At 39.1% G+C, this 16,419-nt stretch overlaps 1 protein-coding gene across 1 annotated transcript in view; it reads right to left on the bottom strand.

Annotated features, from left to right (window-relative positions):
- ndufa10 (NADH:ubiquinone oxidoreductase subunit A10) overlaps nt 1-6,677 on the bottom strand; it is a 7,595-nt gene extending 918 nt beyond the window's left edge. The window contains exons 1-9 of the mRNA XM_034885003.1: nt 6,468-6,677; nt 5,208-5,376; nt 3,468-3,683; nt 3,160-3,246; nt 2,564-2,685; nt 2,223-2,302; nt 1,102-1,156; nt 916-1,001; nt 519-627 (exon numbers count right to left, since the gene is read on the bottom strand). Of these exons, the coding sequence (XP_034740894.1) occupies nt 519-627; nt 916-1,001; nt 1,102-1,156; nt 2,223-2,302; nt 2,564-2,685; nt 3,160-3,246; nt 3,468-3,683; nt 5,208-5,376; nt 6,468-6,542 (999 nt within the window). The 5' untranslated portion in view covers nt 6,543-6,677. The remainder of the gene's footprint in view (nt 1-518; nt 628-915; nt 1,002-1,101; nt 1,157-2,222; nt 2,303-2,563; nt 2,686-3,159; nt 3,247-3,467; nt 3,684-5,207; nt 5,377-6,467) is intronic.
- Between the last annotated feature and the right edge of the window lie 9,742 nt (nt 6,678-16,419).

Raw genomic sequence — 16,419 nt, 5'->3', positions numbered from 1 at the left:
TTTTTTTTTGCATTCACCCACAAATCTCTTATTTATTTATGTGACAGCCCCAAAAGTCAACCCTACAACATTGCGGCAATATAAACATCAATTTTTTTGGTCAAAAAACTTGTGATATCAGAGTTTCTATATTTGCTCTAGCTGAAATGCCAAAAGATGTTTGTTTTGTTGCGTAATTCTGAATTTGCCGATCAAAATATCAGCATGCAGATGCAGCTACCATGTTGATGACAAAAACACTAAGTAGGGCGCCAGGCTAGCCCACTAGGTAGAGCATTCCCCGCCCGGGTTTGGCCGCAGCCCATTGCTGCATGTCCCTCCCCCTCTCTCTCCCCTTTCAAGTATAAACCGTCATATAAAATATATAAAGAAATTAAAACATAACACTGAGTAGTCCGAAAATACAGAGCAGTACATTCAAGGGATCCATATGATTTTTTGATTTTTTAAATAGGATATTGGCCAATGTATCAAGATCCTCTTTTCTTTTTTTTTTTTTTAAACATCACTCTACATACCGATTTAAAGGCATAGTATTTTTCATCATAGTCGTGGGCCCCGATGGTTATTTCTGGCAGAAACTTTGGTATGTGGGTCAGGGTTGCCACCTTCTGTTTGTCTTCCACACTGTAAAACAGAGAAAAAGACTAAATAAAATATAAAATAAAATCAACTCATAGCAAATCAACTTAGATGTATGCCGATCGATTGGTGGAGTACAGCGTATAACAAGGCAATCAGAAGGAATCTGCATTTTGAGTTCTCTGCGTGATTCGTTTCAGGTACTTTGCATATTTATCCATAATGAGTGTGACAAGCAGAGGCTGAGGTTGTGAATCCGACTTCAGCTGAGCTCTTCCTCTATGCAATTTGCATTTAAATGTGGAAAACGTATAACATTAACCAAGCACTCACAGCATCCTCATGTGGTGGTATGTGACATCATCCTGCTCCAGCCACGGCCCTTTTTCAAACTTCAAATAGTCAATGTCCTCTGCCACCTGCGGACAGCACACAATAAATACGCCGTCTACAGAAATGGTAACAAGATCTTAGGGAAGGAAACTGTTTCCACCCAGCTACTGTCCACCATAGTCTTACCCTTTCAACGTCTTGGGCTTGGGTTGCATTATAAGCAAGCACCTCTGATGTTTCACTAAAAAACAAAACAAAAAAAACACACAAACCTTCATTAGGCAAACACTCTAGTGGTTGACCGATTAATCCGCCGCTTTTGGCATTTTTTACATAAATGGGCATCGGACGATTTATTTTTTTTGCGCAGAAGTGAAGATCCACTAAGATTTCTTTTTTTTAAATAGTTCTACATTTTCTTCAGACCTAAAAACAAAGACATGCTGCTAGTTGCTTCTTTGTGCAGTACTATTATTGTGAAAATTGTCAATATATTTTATTTATGAAAATGTATTTCTTGTTCAGAAGTTTGATAAATGCTGCTCAGTGCACTAAACTCTTTTTTCATTCAACATTTTAATTAACAAAGTTTATTTTCTTCTTACCGGATTTGTATATTTGATATATTTTTTATACGTTACTCGTACATATGTTTTTACATCACACCTTTTTAATTTAAGTATCCAGATTGTCCAGATTGGTGAATAATAATTGTTGTTCAATAAATGTTTGTGTTTGTGTGTAATTATTAGTTACATTTTATCTTTCAAATGGAGATTTAAAAACAATCACATATTGGCCAAAATAAATCTACAGCATTTATTGGCCATCGGCTGACAATGGTTTCTACAGATCAACATCGGCCACAAAGAGACCCATACTGGTTGACCTCTAAAACACTCTTTAGTTTAGGTCAGGTTTACTGGCTACGAGTTAAAGCTGGGCAATATGGAGAAATGGTTTTCGATATTGTAGCAGTAATGAGGGTCGGCTATTGCTTTTATTTTTGATAAATACTCTTCAGTAATGTGGATATAATGACAAAGTGGGTAAAGGTAAACAATAAAACAGTCTAGTAAATTCTGAAAATGACATCACTTTACTGGAACGCAGCCTTCAAAAGCCAGAAAAGGCGTGTCATATTGTTTTGTTGCAATATCAAAAATGTAAGACTATATCTAGGCACATGTTGGCCAGCCCTATTAGGAGTCTTTAAATACCAAAAAATACATAAGGATCATGAATGATGCATGTGTAATTTGACAGTGGTCTAGCTCTTACACATCTGTTTAAGTTCAACTACTCACCTGATTTTGGGCAGGAACGACTTCTTGTAGCTGTCCTCAATGCTCTTCAGATACGTCAGAGGCACATTCTGAAGATAGGACTGTGAATGGAGAGATTCAATGTTACTAAATAATTAACATGGAGCTAAAAAAAGCTAAACTGAATCATCCTACTTTAAACTAATGTTTTCCTATCCATATCTGATTTGGAATAGGCTATCTATCTGTTCTCTGCGGTGTTTCTTTTCCAACGGTAAAATTAAATGTCTTCAATTTAAAGTTAATGAGTGAGACTGAAAAAACGTTGCCAGAGTTACAGTATTTCCAGTGTGCTGTGGTTTCAGTGACCACTGTCTCAATACCTTGCCGCTCTGTTTCAGTTTCTTCTGCACGTCCTCGGCTGGCAGGTCCACATAGATGACGAGGTGTGGAGGCAGGAACTCACAGATGCTGATGCCCTTGATCTCGTTGTAGTGCTGCACACCTGCGAGCCACGGGACATTTCTTTAAGACGCGTGTAATGTCCTACAGACTTAAGAAAAAAATCCCACTATAGTGTCACTGTGTAATGTTATAATGCTTGTCTAGCTGCTAGCATGCCATGCCCTCATACTCTGACTGGCTAGTAGTCCTTACCTAGCTACTGAGCATGTGCAACTCCCAACAAAGATGCAACAGAAGTGGGATACCTCACAATGTAGTTATAACGGAAAGCTTGACATACAGGGTTAAAAGAGGCGCTTCAGCAATGTGCAGTACAACAGAAAATGATGTTTTTGGAAAATTAAACAATGTAAACCTATTCCGATATGACCTAAATACAATGATGTACCTAAAAATGAGCACAATGTTCAATCTTTAAAAGTTCAGGATTTTATTGATCGATATCCAATTACTCAAAGAGAGAATTTCAATTAGAGTGTTGATTATTTCAACCCAGCTCTAGTGATATACTCACACTCCTTCCTGATGTATCCCTCTTTGAACATGGCCTCCAGGAAGACCGTGTCACTGAAGGGAGAACGCTCCAGGATAACTCCTTGGCCTTAAAACACAGAAGAAGATCAGGATGTATGTGAGTGATTCTGTTAACACATGATAAATCCTGTTATACACACAGTATTATTACCTAAAATGAATCAAACGTAATAGTATAATTGCATGTGACAATCACAAACGTGATGTTGGCCATTTGCCATGAATGTGACCTAACTGGACACTGAGCTGAGCACAGGAAGCTCCAGTACACCTCTGAGTCAGCGATACCTGTGGTGAGCAGGTGTTCGAGGGCGTCGGCGTACTGAAGCAGCCTCATCGTGTACATCCACATCTGCAGTCTGTAGCTGTTTCCGTCGGCAGCTTTGGGGTCTGTGTAGAACTTCTCCAGGCTGCACATCCCGTTGAAGTCAACAGGAAGTGGCTCCTTCTCGCCGGTCATCTTGTCCAAGTAGAAAGTGTCAGGCTCGGGCATGTAGAGCATCCCTGTGCATACAGAATCATAACTTATTGTTTTCAACACAAATACTGTCCACACTTAGATTGGTAAACCCAGCTTGATCTGCCAGCGATTTGTTTTCACCCTGCAGCTCAGGCTGGAAAGCTGCACATTTTACAAATCTGCGGGGACCAATCACAAACTGGCTTATCCACCTGGCGCGCTATTGGTGGGTTTAAAATAGGGGTGGGAATCACCAGAGGCCTCACGATACAATACCGTCACGATACGATATATTGTAATTGCGATTTTAAACATACTGCAATATTTCGCGATATATGGCAATTTTATTATGTACTCCCAATTTCAAATGTCCTAAATGAGATTGTCAAGCAGACCAAATGACCAACATATAATAAAATATCAATACTTGGCTTCTGTGTATCAATACAGTATTGCAACAGAAAATATTGAATACAATGCTGTCTCAATCTTTTCCCCCACCCCTAGTTTAACACGATGACGATAGAGAAGTGAGAGAGTGTCGGTGATTAGCTTCGGAACGAGGACCGACTTTAGAGGCATAGTGAGAGAAACAAAGTGTTTCCCCTGTGCTTTCCGATCACGGACGGAAAGCTGTAGCAGGAAAAGTTCCCCCTCTCCTTGATTCCGTTTTGTTAAGGGCCCAAGAAAATGTAGGGAAGCACACCTTAAATCGACCTGTAGCTCAATTTTTTTTTTTTTTTATACATTCCCCTATTTCAACTGTATTACTGATAAATGCTTTGGTAATAAATACAGAAATTACAATATGTTGTCAAAGTTTAGTTCACAGTCACATTTGAATTGAATGGTGCTTAACATATGCACATTCCGAAATGTAAAAGTATTATTATTGACGATGTACTGTATTATTTCCTCTGCCTCATACAGGCTCTCCTTCCCTCCTTTCCTCCCTCCCTCCCTCTTTTTTATCTTAACACTGAAATAGCAATCCTATCTAAGGTAATTATTCTTCCATGTCAAGGAGAGCAACATTCATGTACTATTGTTCCTGAGTGCACTTGAATGCAGCTTGATTTCAGAGAAAAGGAAAGAGACACATCGACTATGCTTTGTTGTGTGGAAAACATTCAGTGCAGTGATGTTGTCCGTTTGCTGACGTTTCAGTCTTAACATGTCACAGCAGCATCCCCTGCCACAATACTACCCCTGTGTACCGATGCCACTGATTTAACAAAGGAACATAAATTGGGACTGAACTCCCAATTAGAAAAGTAGGAATATTTCCCAAAATACCCATGGTATGCTATATATTATCAACAAATATTGGATTCTTGCAGATTTATCAATATCAGTCAGGCTCTCAAACATTGGTGCAGTGCCTATGCTTACATAGGCACAATCACATTTCAGCCATTTTAGCCCCATGATTGAACGAGTTTACCATTTGAGCCCGTAAACGCCTTCTTACATCCACTGCAGGACGACAAACCTCAAGGGAATCCCTGGATGAGTGTACCAACGCTGGTGCAAACTCTGATGAAGGATCCCTACACTGAGATATTTACCCAGCTTGTCAGCCAGCTTCTGGGCCAGTGCTCCTTTCCCTGAGGACAAGTTGCCGTCCAAGGTGACGATTTTGCTGTTCTGCTTTAACCGGGGCGTCGTCCTCTCGCCCAGCACATAGGCCAACCAGCCATAACGCAGGCTTCTCACCGAGCTGGTGTGAACACCTGCCTGAATGACAGAAAAATAACATGGGGTTAACACAGACCAGATTTACACACACAGATTTCCTCTAACCCTTTTCACCCCCAAAGTTTGAAAAATCAACCAAATATTTCTATACAGCAACACTACCCAGTGTTTCCCCTAGCATTGTTTTGGGGGGCGGCGCAAACCTGCAAAACCACCCCTCAAAATTGTTAAAGAATATGCAAAATGTGAAAAAACATGTCAGCCGATACTGTTATATAGTCTATACTGGTACGACATTATAGATATTAAAACTAGATATGACACATGGACAGGGTCTCAACACTGGGTAAAATACACAACCCACCATGGGGCAATTACCTTCTCCACTTTTTTTCAGTTTAATTTGTAATCATTGAAAATTACAAAGTCAGCGCCACACCAACAAACTAAGTCTGACATATTTGCCCACCGTGCTCAGGTCGTAATTTAGCCCGGACACAGACAAGACTATGGAAGACGTTACAACGATGTTTTATTCCACATCCTGTTATAATCTATATTCTACATTATGTACATTGCTCTGAGTTTTGCACTTTTGGTTAAATGCTGAACTGCATTTCACTCTCTTAATATCTGTAACCTGTGCAATGACAATAAAGTTGAATCTAATATAAACCATTTTCTTTTGTCCACCTCATTTATGTCAATGAGAGTCGACCGGTTGCCAGGTAACACAGAGCTACACACAGCGACATTTGTCTGTGATGGTAACCGCTTATAGTCCCAATTGGGAACTCATTTGATACATTTAGTAAAAATATCAAATCCCGAGTGTTGCCATAACACACACCGTTAGGGTTAAATATTTAGTTGAAACTGAAAACTCTGCATATGGCAACAACGAGACTGGCTATCTTACCAAATAGCATGTTTACAAATTGGTATATCGAGAGGCTTGACCGCGAACGTCATGTCTATCCACTGACAAGAACATCATTAGCCAAAGAGCTAACTAGTAGCCTGTCGGCGACCGACTGTGATGCTAGGAAGCTCGCTAGCTAGTTAGCTTGCCCTTGTAAACTTACAGGTTATGCAGGACAAATAAGGGTCCTTGTAGTTTCTGTCCTTACCTTCTGTGCAACGTTCACTGCTTTAAAAGCAATTGCTCCCGATGGGATGACCAGTCCGATCACCCTCAGGGCCATGATTAACTGTCCTCCAAAAAAAAAACCGAGCTGACCCGAGAAATCACCGCAACCCGGCGACAGAATAACACGTCAGAGGGAACGAGGGCCTTTGCAAGTGTTGTCTTGTAGATTACACGTTTGAGTACGGCTAGTTGTTGCCTGAATATTTTTTTTTTTTTTTCTTGAGGAACCAAAAATGCCTGTACTGTAAAAATAAATGATAACAGTACATAGTGGATAAAAGTAGGCTACATTTATAATATAAAAAAATAAATGTACAAAACAACACATTTTAGTTTAGCCTTCTTGCGCTTATGGTTCGGATAAATATGTGTTGATCATCTGTTTTTGTCTATGGAATTTCCACTATTACCCATTGTAGTTCCACCAGATTCCAAGTGAGATGTTTGACAAGTTGCTTGTTTTGTCTGATCAACAATTCAAAACGTAAAGGTTTTCAGTTCATAACTAAATAAGCTTCAAATCACCACGATTTTTATAAGATGGAACTAGGTCTAAGCATTTTGCTTGAAAACATAAAGTGATTATTAAAAAAGTTAATTAATTTGATGACTATCCACTAATTGACTAGAAGACTAATCCTTTGAGTTCTGTAAGCTAAATACTTGTGAGCTAAAATACTACTGTTCTTCATAAGAATTGACTATTATAATCATTTTTACCATTGCCTTTAACGCATCCATGATCTATTCATCTTGTGAGGACCCACAGTCCATGCCCGATGTTTCTATCTGTATTTTTACCAGCAGGTGGCAGTATTTATTGGTTTTAAATAAACCTGCATGACCTCAAAAACGGTGTACTCATAAACATTTTTTTTTTTCATTTCAATGTCACCGTCTGTAATGGAAAAGCAAGCAGAATCCCGTGGTGGAAGGTATTTATGTAGGCCACATTTACTCAAGTAGGCCTACTGTATACTTAAGTACTTTTTTGAGGTACACTGTACTTATATTTCCCCACCCTATACAGGGAAATATAGTGTGTTTTAATCCATTTCATTTGTTTTAAAGCTGTAGATGAGGCCCTAAAAATTACTTTGCAGATTATAATTATTAACACAAAATATGACCATATGAATTAGGATGTGTTACTGTAGATTAAACTCCGACAGTATGTATTATTGTATTGTACGTATGATACTTATTTTCATACTTTCAAATTTTCACTTAAGTCCTATTTTGAAGCAGGAGTTGTAACAGGATATTTCTTGTACTTCCTTCACAACTGTCAGGAATACACATTGGGCCCCTCTTAGACAGGCGCCTATCCCATAGTTAGCAGGACTGCTAAAAGTTAGCGCACTGGCTTGGACCAGGCTCATGAGACAGATGGGATAAATAATTTAGCTAGATCTGTTTTTCCCCAAAGAAATGTAAACAGCCATAACAATATACACTGACTGACTGAAAAAGTATCTCTGAGGTTTTGCATGTAATGGTGTGAACAGCAGGACTGAAACCACATTACCCTGCCAGATACAAACAGTGTTTATAGGGGGGGGGAGGGATTGCCCCCTCAGGCCCCCTTTGTGAGCCTAAAGCAACATGATCTCAGTTTCTTTTTCTGGCACTACAACCCTGAGTTCAGTATAAAAGGTAAAACCTAAGTTGGCAAGTAGGTAGTCTACTTGTACAAATATGTTTTTTAATCTTCATGATTTGGACTGGAATTAACATAATGTGGGTCTAAACAATGCCTGACATCTAACCCTATCTTTTTACGGCGATGACTCACCCATAGATCAGTTGTAGCGTGGTGAAGATGCTGTTGATTAGATCATTATAACACAAGCTGTTATTGTAACACTGATCTGCAGAGGCAATTTTACCTAGATAAATTGTTATAAATAGTTCCCTCTGGTTTCACAGTGATAGTAATGATTTCACACACATTCACTCACCTGCTGAAATGAGGTCGGCTCATCTTTGCCTGCACTTTCCCTTACAGCTATGAGCTCGCTATGCTCACACATGAATTCCCGAGACTTTACATAACTCCTACACTCTGTCGGCACAATAGTGTGACTCACTGGCTGTTTCCTCTGTAGGCTCAGAAACCACCAATGTAAACATGGCAGACAGTCAACTCCACTGCTTCATATTTCAAAGGCCATTCAGTGTGGGCACTTCGTAGTTAACTTTGTGAAACAGAACCAGTTAAGTGCATGCAACATAAACTACGTAGTTAGAGTTAGTTAATCATCAAGGGTTGGCTTAAGATGAATCATTTGAAAAAAAATGAGGGGGTACATCTAACTGTGTCATGGAATATAAGGCCAAAGGTGTGATTTATTGGGGGGGGGGGGGAGTAAAACTGGGCATTTTTTGATGTGTTTATCATGTTTTTGACATTTTTGCTTTTTTTTTCAACATTTTTGTTTCCATTGTCACCTTTTAAAGTTTTTCTGTCAAAGTTGTTGGGGCTTTTTCTTACATTCTCCACCTTTTGACGTTTTGTCAATTTTTTACTTTTTTTTCCGAGGCTTTCCACCCAATGTCAAAACCAAAGTAAGGTCCATAAATGTCCGTTCATGTCCAAAATTGACCGTTGACTTTTGGTTTCACACAGGACACAAGCCCCATTCTCCTGAGTGAAGGTCTGTTTGTCTGACAATTGTTTTGGCACTCTTATAGTTTTGTCACCTTACTTTCTTGCTTGCACTTATGATAATTAGTTGTCTAAAAAAAATATGGGGCGTTATAAGCTGCTTTCTGAATCGACCTATAAGGTATTCTCGTTCATTTTTGGGAGGATAAACTTAAAGAAAAAGCTAAATAGGCCAAACCTGTCTCCTGAAATGCAATTTAATGTATATCTGCAAAGTTGCATTAGGATCACACAGTATTTATTTACAAAAAGATTGTTTTCACCACAACATCCACTTTTGGCCACTTGATTGATTCTCTTTTCTGAGGTCATGTTTTGGAAACTCGAAGCAAATGGTTATGGTTCTGGGAAATCTTGTGGTCTCGGTTTGACACAAGATAGGATGTGTGTTTTGTTTCAATATTTAGCCAAAATGGTGATATTTTCCTAACCAAACCAAAGTCTTTCCATTGTCAAAGCCCTCTAGCTTTGTGCCATCAAACCTCTCTGTGATGTCGTGCGGTACAAGAACATCACAGCGTGTCGACTGGAAAAAACTTCCCACGCAGGAAATATGTTTTTTCCAAAACATTATTAGGCAAAACTATTTAGTTGTGTGGATAAACCAAATCAAAAAATAATTATTGGAGACCATGGGGGATCATAATTAAAATGCACAGCCAGAAATGTTAACCTGATCTTGACACTTGAGGAAAGATCAGTGGGTTTACCAAAAACACTGCGATTTATCTTCTGGGGGCTACGAAAATCCAAAATGGCAGTTGAGGTTTATTTTGTTTTGGACTGACGGATGGATTGATTGACCGACCAATTTCTTATTCATGTCAAAACATTTTGAACGTCTCGCTTTTTTGAAACTTATTTTTTAATCCAATGATGAAAAAAGAACTGACAAAACAAGTTTACTTCAATAGATGACACAGCAGATTGGAAAGAAGTTGCAACGAAAACGGAAAGGGGGGAACGAAATGTGTGCAAGCAAAAGGTCTTGGCAGCCGACGTCGAGATGTGAATACATCCTCACACAGTTACGGTACAGTACCAACACTTTCCTGTGTTCACATCCTGACACACAGAGACGCGCACCCCCACAGGAACCAGAGTAATTAGTCAACAGTAAAACAACAATACTCTACATTCAGGTCTCACGGCTGCAGCCCTGTGAGGCCAGCTGAGGGGTTTGGCAAATCTATCTCTGCCAAATTTCCGTTGGTTTTTATAGCAGGTTTTATTTCACTCCTCTACAGTTTGGACTAGCTTTAAACAGTGCCAGCAGGGAGGAGGTTTGCCTGCATTGTTTATCATTAAAACAACTCAAAAGCATGGCAACCAAAATAGCTTACATTTTCTGCTCTTCTCTCCACACCTGCCTTAAACCCTACAAAGAACACTCTGCAGCAATAACTTTCATCTTGACTTCATCAAACAACCTTTGTCCCTGTGTTTCTAATTGTGTTCATCTGTAATGCATCTTACACTTGAAAAAACAACAACAAAAAAGACTAATTGACAATAAAGATCAATTGGATTTATAATGGGGTGTTGATGGACTCTGTAGTTCCACATTGTAGCTTTATATTGTGGAGTGTGGTGCAATACATCACAATAAGAATTCTGACATCCACGGGCTCACGCCTTGTACAATCTCCTGTATTAATAGTTGGTATACTAAATGACACATTGGTGCACTCTCAAGGTTAGAACATGTGATGTTACGTAAAGTCTCTGAGTGAAAGTGAACAACACAGGGGAGCAACTGCAGCGTGCTCAATGTGAAATCATTTTGCAGAGTTGCGTAATTTACCTGGTATGCTGTGTGTTTTGCTTTTTTAATATGGTTTTACAGTGTTTTGCAACAGTCTTTGGGATGCGAGTCATTTTGACTGGAGCTGAAACAATTAATCATTACTCATTAGTCCAGTAACAAGAAATAACTGGTTACTGTTTTGATAATCAATTCATCATTGAAGTCATTTATCAAGCAAACATGTCCAAACATTCTCTGGTTTCAGCATCTTTATTTCCCAGTTTTGCTGTTTAGTTTCATTGTCTTTACAGCCATCTGAAGAGTTGTTTGACATCACCTTTAATAGGCAACTTTTGCTATTTTCTGACAAATGTATGGACTAAACAATCATTTGAGTCATCAATAATTAAACTGCAGCCCCAATATTGACACTCCCAAAATGTATCTAAATGTTTTTTTTCACTTATTGCATGTCCATTTCTAGCCATTGCTACATGAAGTGTTTAATCCAGATGCTAAAGCTTTTCTGAGTATCATCAAATCCCGTAAATACTGTATGTTTAAGGGTTGTTAAGCATTAAGGAGACAGTGTGAACCTCTGTGTAATACTGCTTTTTGGCACATAAAACATGGCAGCCAGTGATTTAATGTCAATTAGAGCAAGCATGTGGCTGTCTCATAAAAATATGTAATGCCTTCCAGACTTTTTTGGATCATCACAGTGAAACATTTATGTCAGTGTTCACATGCAAAAAAAAGGTTTTCCCTTTATTGTTAATGTTGAGTTTAAGTAACCACATGTGGGACACAGGATGAAAACCCATGACTACAGTATACATGCTTGTATGTCATTCCTGTGAAGATTACTGTTACAGTGACATGTTTTTTTTACTCTAAAAAGTGCATTTCGGCTCTTCTTTCTTTTTTAGTTTGACTACCAAAACATAGACTAAAGACACACAATATCTCCTGCTATTTCCAACCAGTCCCAGTATGCACGCCTCAAACAATATCAGTCACGGACATTGTTATTTTCTTTCAATTGTTTTCTCTTTCTCTTTCTTTTGCTCTACTTTCTTCTGACAGTGAGGTCTCTCTGTCTGGCTGCCCCACCAGCCACACAGTAGTAACTTCCATACTCAACTAATAACCTCACACATGAAATTAATTGACCACACAAGTGCAAATGAACAGGAATCATGACACTCAGAGGGCGCTTTACTATACGACCTTCTCTTCATTTTAATGGCGCTGTGGTTGAGGATGTAATGGATCACAGTTAGGTCTCACTGTGTTAAAAACTGCCCTCCCGTCCTTCACACGCGATTCTTCTCTTTCCCAGAGGGCAGCATTTCTGCTTCATGTCAAGCCTCTGCCTGTTTGAAAAAGGACTCTGCAGTCCAGAGAGAGCTGATGAGCCGACAGTGTCTGACGGTCGATGGCCTCATTGTCTGCTTTTCCACCTAATACTGCAGCTGCAGCATCCACTCTCATGAAAACCCACCACCAAAAACAAATACACTAATAAAGTTTTATAAAAGTGAAAAATGACAAGGATTACTTGTTGTAATTGGTAAATCTTTACCCTTTACTCATTCAGGGTAGGTTTGCTGATCATGGATGGTGTAACTTTAACAGTATCCTACTCAACACACACAAATTAGGACTAAGGGAGTCAAAATTATGAGATAGTATCTTGTAAACACTTCCTAGCACTATAGGCTATTTATGACTCTGCATCTTAAAACTATGATTATGTCATAATATGTATTTTATGCAGTCTTAAGTTGGATATATGAAGTCATACATTTGACTAAGAAAGTCATCATTGTTCAAATAAATTGTTATATTTTTATCATTGTTTATTCCTGAAAAGTGCATTCATTTTCCCAGTGTGAAGGAGCTTCCATACATCTTCCTTAGAGCAAAGGAAAGAATTAATCACAGAAGATTTCAAACCCTTCTCTATAAGTGAGCAGCTCATTGCCTCAGCTTTAAATACTTTGTCGCTGAGCGCAGCAGACCCCAGGACAAGACCGAAGTGTTCAAATAAGGAAATCAAAACAGTAAAAAAAAAAAAAAAAAAAGGGGTGTAATAAGTTTCAGGGAAGTTATGCAGTGGGTGGAGAACAATAAAAGGCAGTGAGGGAGCTGGCTTTCCTGAATGGAAACCACTGCTGGCCTGAATAAAACATTGCTCTAAAGTTAGTGAGAAATAAAGATATTGAGCCGGGTGTTGATGGCTGTGCACCGGTGTCTGTCACACAGGAATGCACCAGGGCCAAATAAACAAGCACTCAGAGTGGATTAAAAGCATGGGAACAGTTGCACAGGGCTCACCAGCAACCACACGCCAAGTTCTGTGGCATGGCAGCTGCCGTGTTCTCATTTCCCATTTGCCTCAGTGCTTGGCTGCTGTGTTATCCTGCTCAATGTGTGGGTCTGTGTCACAGCGCGTGGACACGTAGGTTATAGCTAGAACGAGCTCTCAGGGGAGCGGCTGGATGGAGATGGCGATGTAAGCAGAAATTGATTTGACAGTGTTGCAAAAAAAACTCACCTCTTTAACTTGTTTTTTTATGAACAATACTCCATGAGGTTGTGGAGTACTGTACGGTATTCCACAATGTTTTATATAGCCTATTGTATTCCTTTACATGTATTTCAACATTTGAACTATTTTATGTTTTATGTCTTGGGATTGACACAGATTTTGACACAGGTATGATTTAGAAGTTCTTCCTTTTCGCCAGGCAGTAAACTATTGTCATGACTGGATACCAAACACTAATACATAAAATACAGAAAAGTAACATGATTACATGCAGATTAACACTACACTGAGAAAGGATGATGGTGTACTGCGTGTATCAAATCAATCATCAAAATTGTATTAAAGGGGAAATAGTTTTATTTTACTACTTTCACAGATATAGTTATGATCTCAGTGTCATTGCAGTAGTTGTTGTTGTTTTTGGGGGGGGGGATAAAGCTCAGCCGACTCTTCAAAGGTGGAGCTGTTTCTTTAATTTCTCCTTGACACACTTTTACAAACTTTGTTGAGTGATGCTCCGCATGCCCCACCTTACTCTCTGCACTGGGGACTTTTGGTAGGGCCTTATCTTTATGTTTTTATATATACTGTTCATATATAGACGTACATATATACATCTATATATAGATATATAGATATATATACATAAATATATATATAATGGTAAACAGAACAATTCCAACATGACTAAAGGGGCTTTTGGGCCCTACACATAAAATAATAATAACAATGCCTTGCACAGGACAGGCACAATGTGCTTTTATTATTGATTGAATCATTTGTTTTTAATGAGATATTAGCCTACTCCAACTTAAAGAAAATGCTTCTGATAAAATAGGCTACTTTACATTAAATGAATAATGTAGGATGGTTGCTTGACATTATCTGCAGCTGGCCTGCTGGCAGTTTTAATCTAGCTCTGCGGTTCTTTTAGCTGCTTTTTCGGGCTCTTTCTCTCTCTTCTTTATTTGTGAAGGTGTGGTGTAGTATAAGTACACAAAACTAACATTAGGCTGTACATTTATTTAAAAAAGCTAAGTTTATTATATTAACCAAATAGGGACATTCGTATATAATCTCATTATAAAATATGCTAAGGTAACTTCTACCAGCTTTCACTAACGTTACCTCTGCTTGTGGGTTAAAAATTTGCGTGACATATTGACTGTAAACAATGTATAATCTAGCATGATTCAAGCCCAGACAGAGCCCATACCATCACATCCATGAGCCTGTCTCTTCTCTACAGAGCCACACTAATGTAACGGATGTAGCGTAGCTACGTTAGCCTGCTGCTGCAACATAGGCTGTCATTAGCTTTAGTTGATAACGCAGCATGGTAAGAATCAGGCAATGCTGCCATGCCAACGTGATGCAAACGTCAAAGCTGCACATTATTTTATGCTGAAGTGGATTTTTTTCTTTTTTTTTAACTAATCACAAAGCATTTGTCAATATCTCCATAACTTCCAAAACTCACCTGCAGGCTGAAGGGCTTTCCCTCTCTTATAAACGCAGTGCCAATGATTCTATAACTATTACAACGTCACTGGCGATGTTCCGTGTGTGTGAATGTTAACAAAGTCAGGGTACCAGGATTGCTCAGTTGGTAGAGCGGGCGCCCATATTTAGAGGTTTAATTCCTCAACGCAGCCGGCCAGGGTTTGACTCCAACATGTGGCCCTTTGCTGCATTTCATTCCCCCCTTCTCTTTCTGATGTCTTCAGCTGTCCTGTCAATTGAAGGCCTAAAAAATGCCCCAAAAAATAATCTTTGGAAAAAAACAGATATATATACAGTCACGTGACTGGGGCCAGAGGGCATCGCTGAGGTCAAAATAAATTGACCCAAGATTTAATAATTTGGCAATATAATTTGATAGAACTTTACAAACGATGGGCTTATCATATTGATGCAACAGGAACAAAAAAATAAATAAATAAAAGTTTGTTTAGGCTATTTCTCTAGACGGGCAGCTTAGCCAATCAGGTCAAACTGGCTGTTGCACCGGCAAAAATAGCCTGTACCTGTGCAAGTCCCTGAGGTCTACACCGGTGATCAGGGGCGTAACACAGACATGTCAGTGCTTTGCATGTCAAAGCCTCCACCTCAGGCGTCTCTGTCATCCAGCAGCCAAACTGTCAAACACTGCTGAAGTTCCTCATGAGAGCATGACACGTCTGCTTTTTTGTCTGCTTTTTTCAAAGTGTTTTGCATCTTGTACTTTGTCGCTATGTGTTTGAGTTACAGTTTTTTTCTTCTTCTGTTTATTCAGATGCTAACTAGGAAACAACAGTGAGAGTTTTAACAACGCAGTGGCATAAACAATAAAACTGAGCATGTAGAAAAACTGGCTCCCTAAAGACAGCAAAGCAAGAAACAATCCTCGAATCAAACCGTGCATTTAGAGGTAACATAATTTACTTGTGACACAAAAGGCAAAAACACGCATTGTCATTGTATGTGTGTGTGTGTGTGTGTGAATGCAGTCAGGATTTTAATGTGAGCTTGTCATTAATTCAAAGTAAAAGTTCTTTGTTTTGCTCCATCAAGGAAACAGAGTTTAGTATTTGAACCATTGAAACACTCCAAGCAGGGAATGTGAACATGATCGACGGCTTTTCTGAGGAAGTACAGTGTGTCCAAGATAAACACTTCTGTTTACAGATGAGCGCTGTGGAGAGCTTAGGGTATGAATAGTCTCCATGGCGACTGTCTGCAACATGTCTCTAACTGTCACTGAAGTGTGGCGAGGTGAAGTAGAAAGCTGCATTTCAAATAACCAGGGGAATCAAAACATGAAACAATTATACAAAAAGGCTTTTCTGTATTTAGTCTACCCTAAATAATCTAAAAGGGAGTGGACCCAAAAATTAAAACACCTGTCAGTATACACCCCACCACAAACTACAGCCTCCAAAATGACCATTCAACAGCTTTCTAAAACTGTTTTGGCAAAAATG

This window comes from Etheostoma cragini, chromosome 11 (assembly GCF_013103735.1).
Source record: "Etheostoma cragini isolate CJK2018 chromosome 11, CSU_Ecrag_1.0, whole genome shotgun sequence".
Classification (NCBI taxonomy): Eukaryota; Metazoa; Chordata; class Actinopteri; order Perciformes; family Percidae; genus Etheostoma; species Etheostoma cragini.
This window is presented reverse-complemented; position numbering and strand designations above follow the sequence as displayed.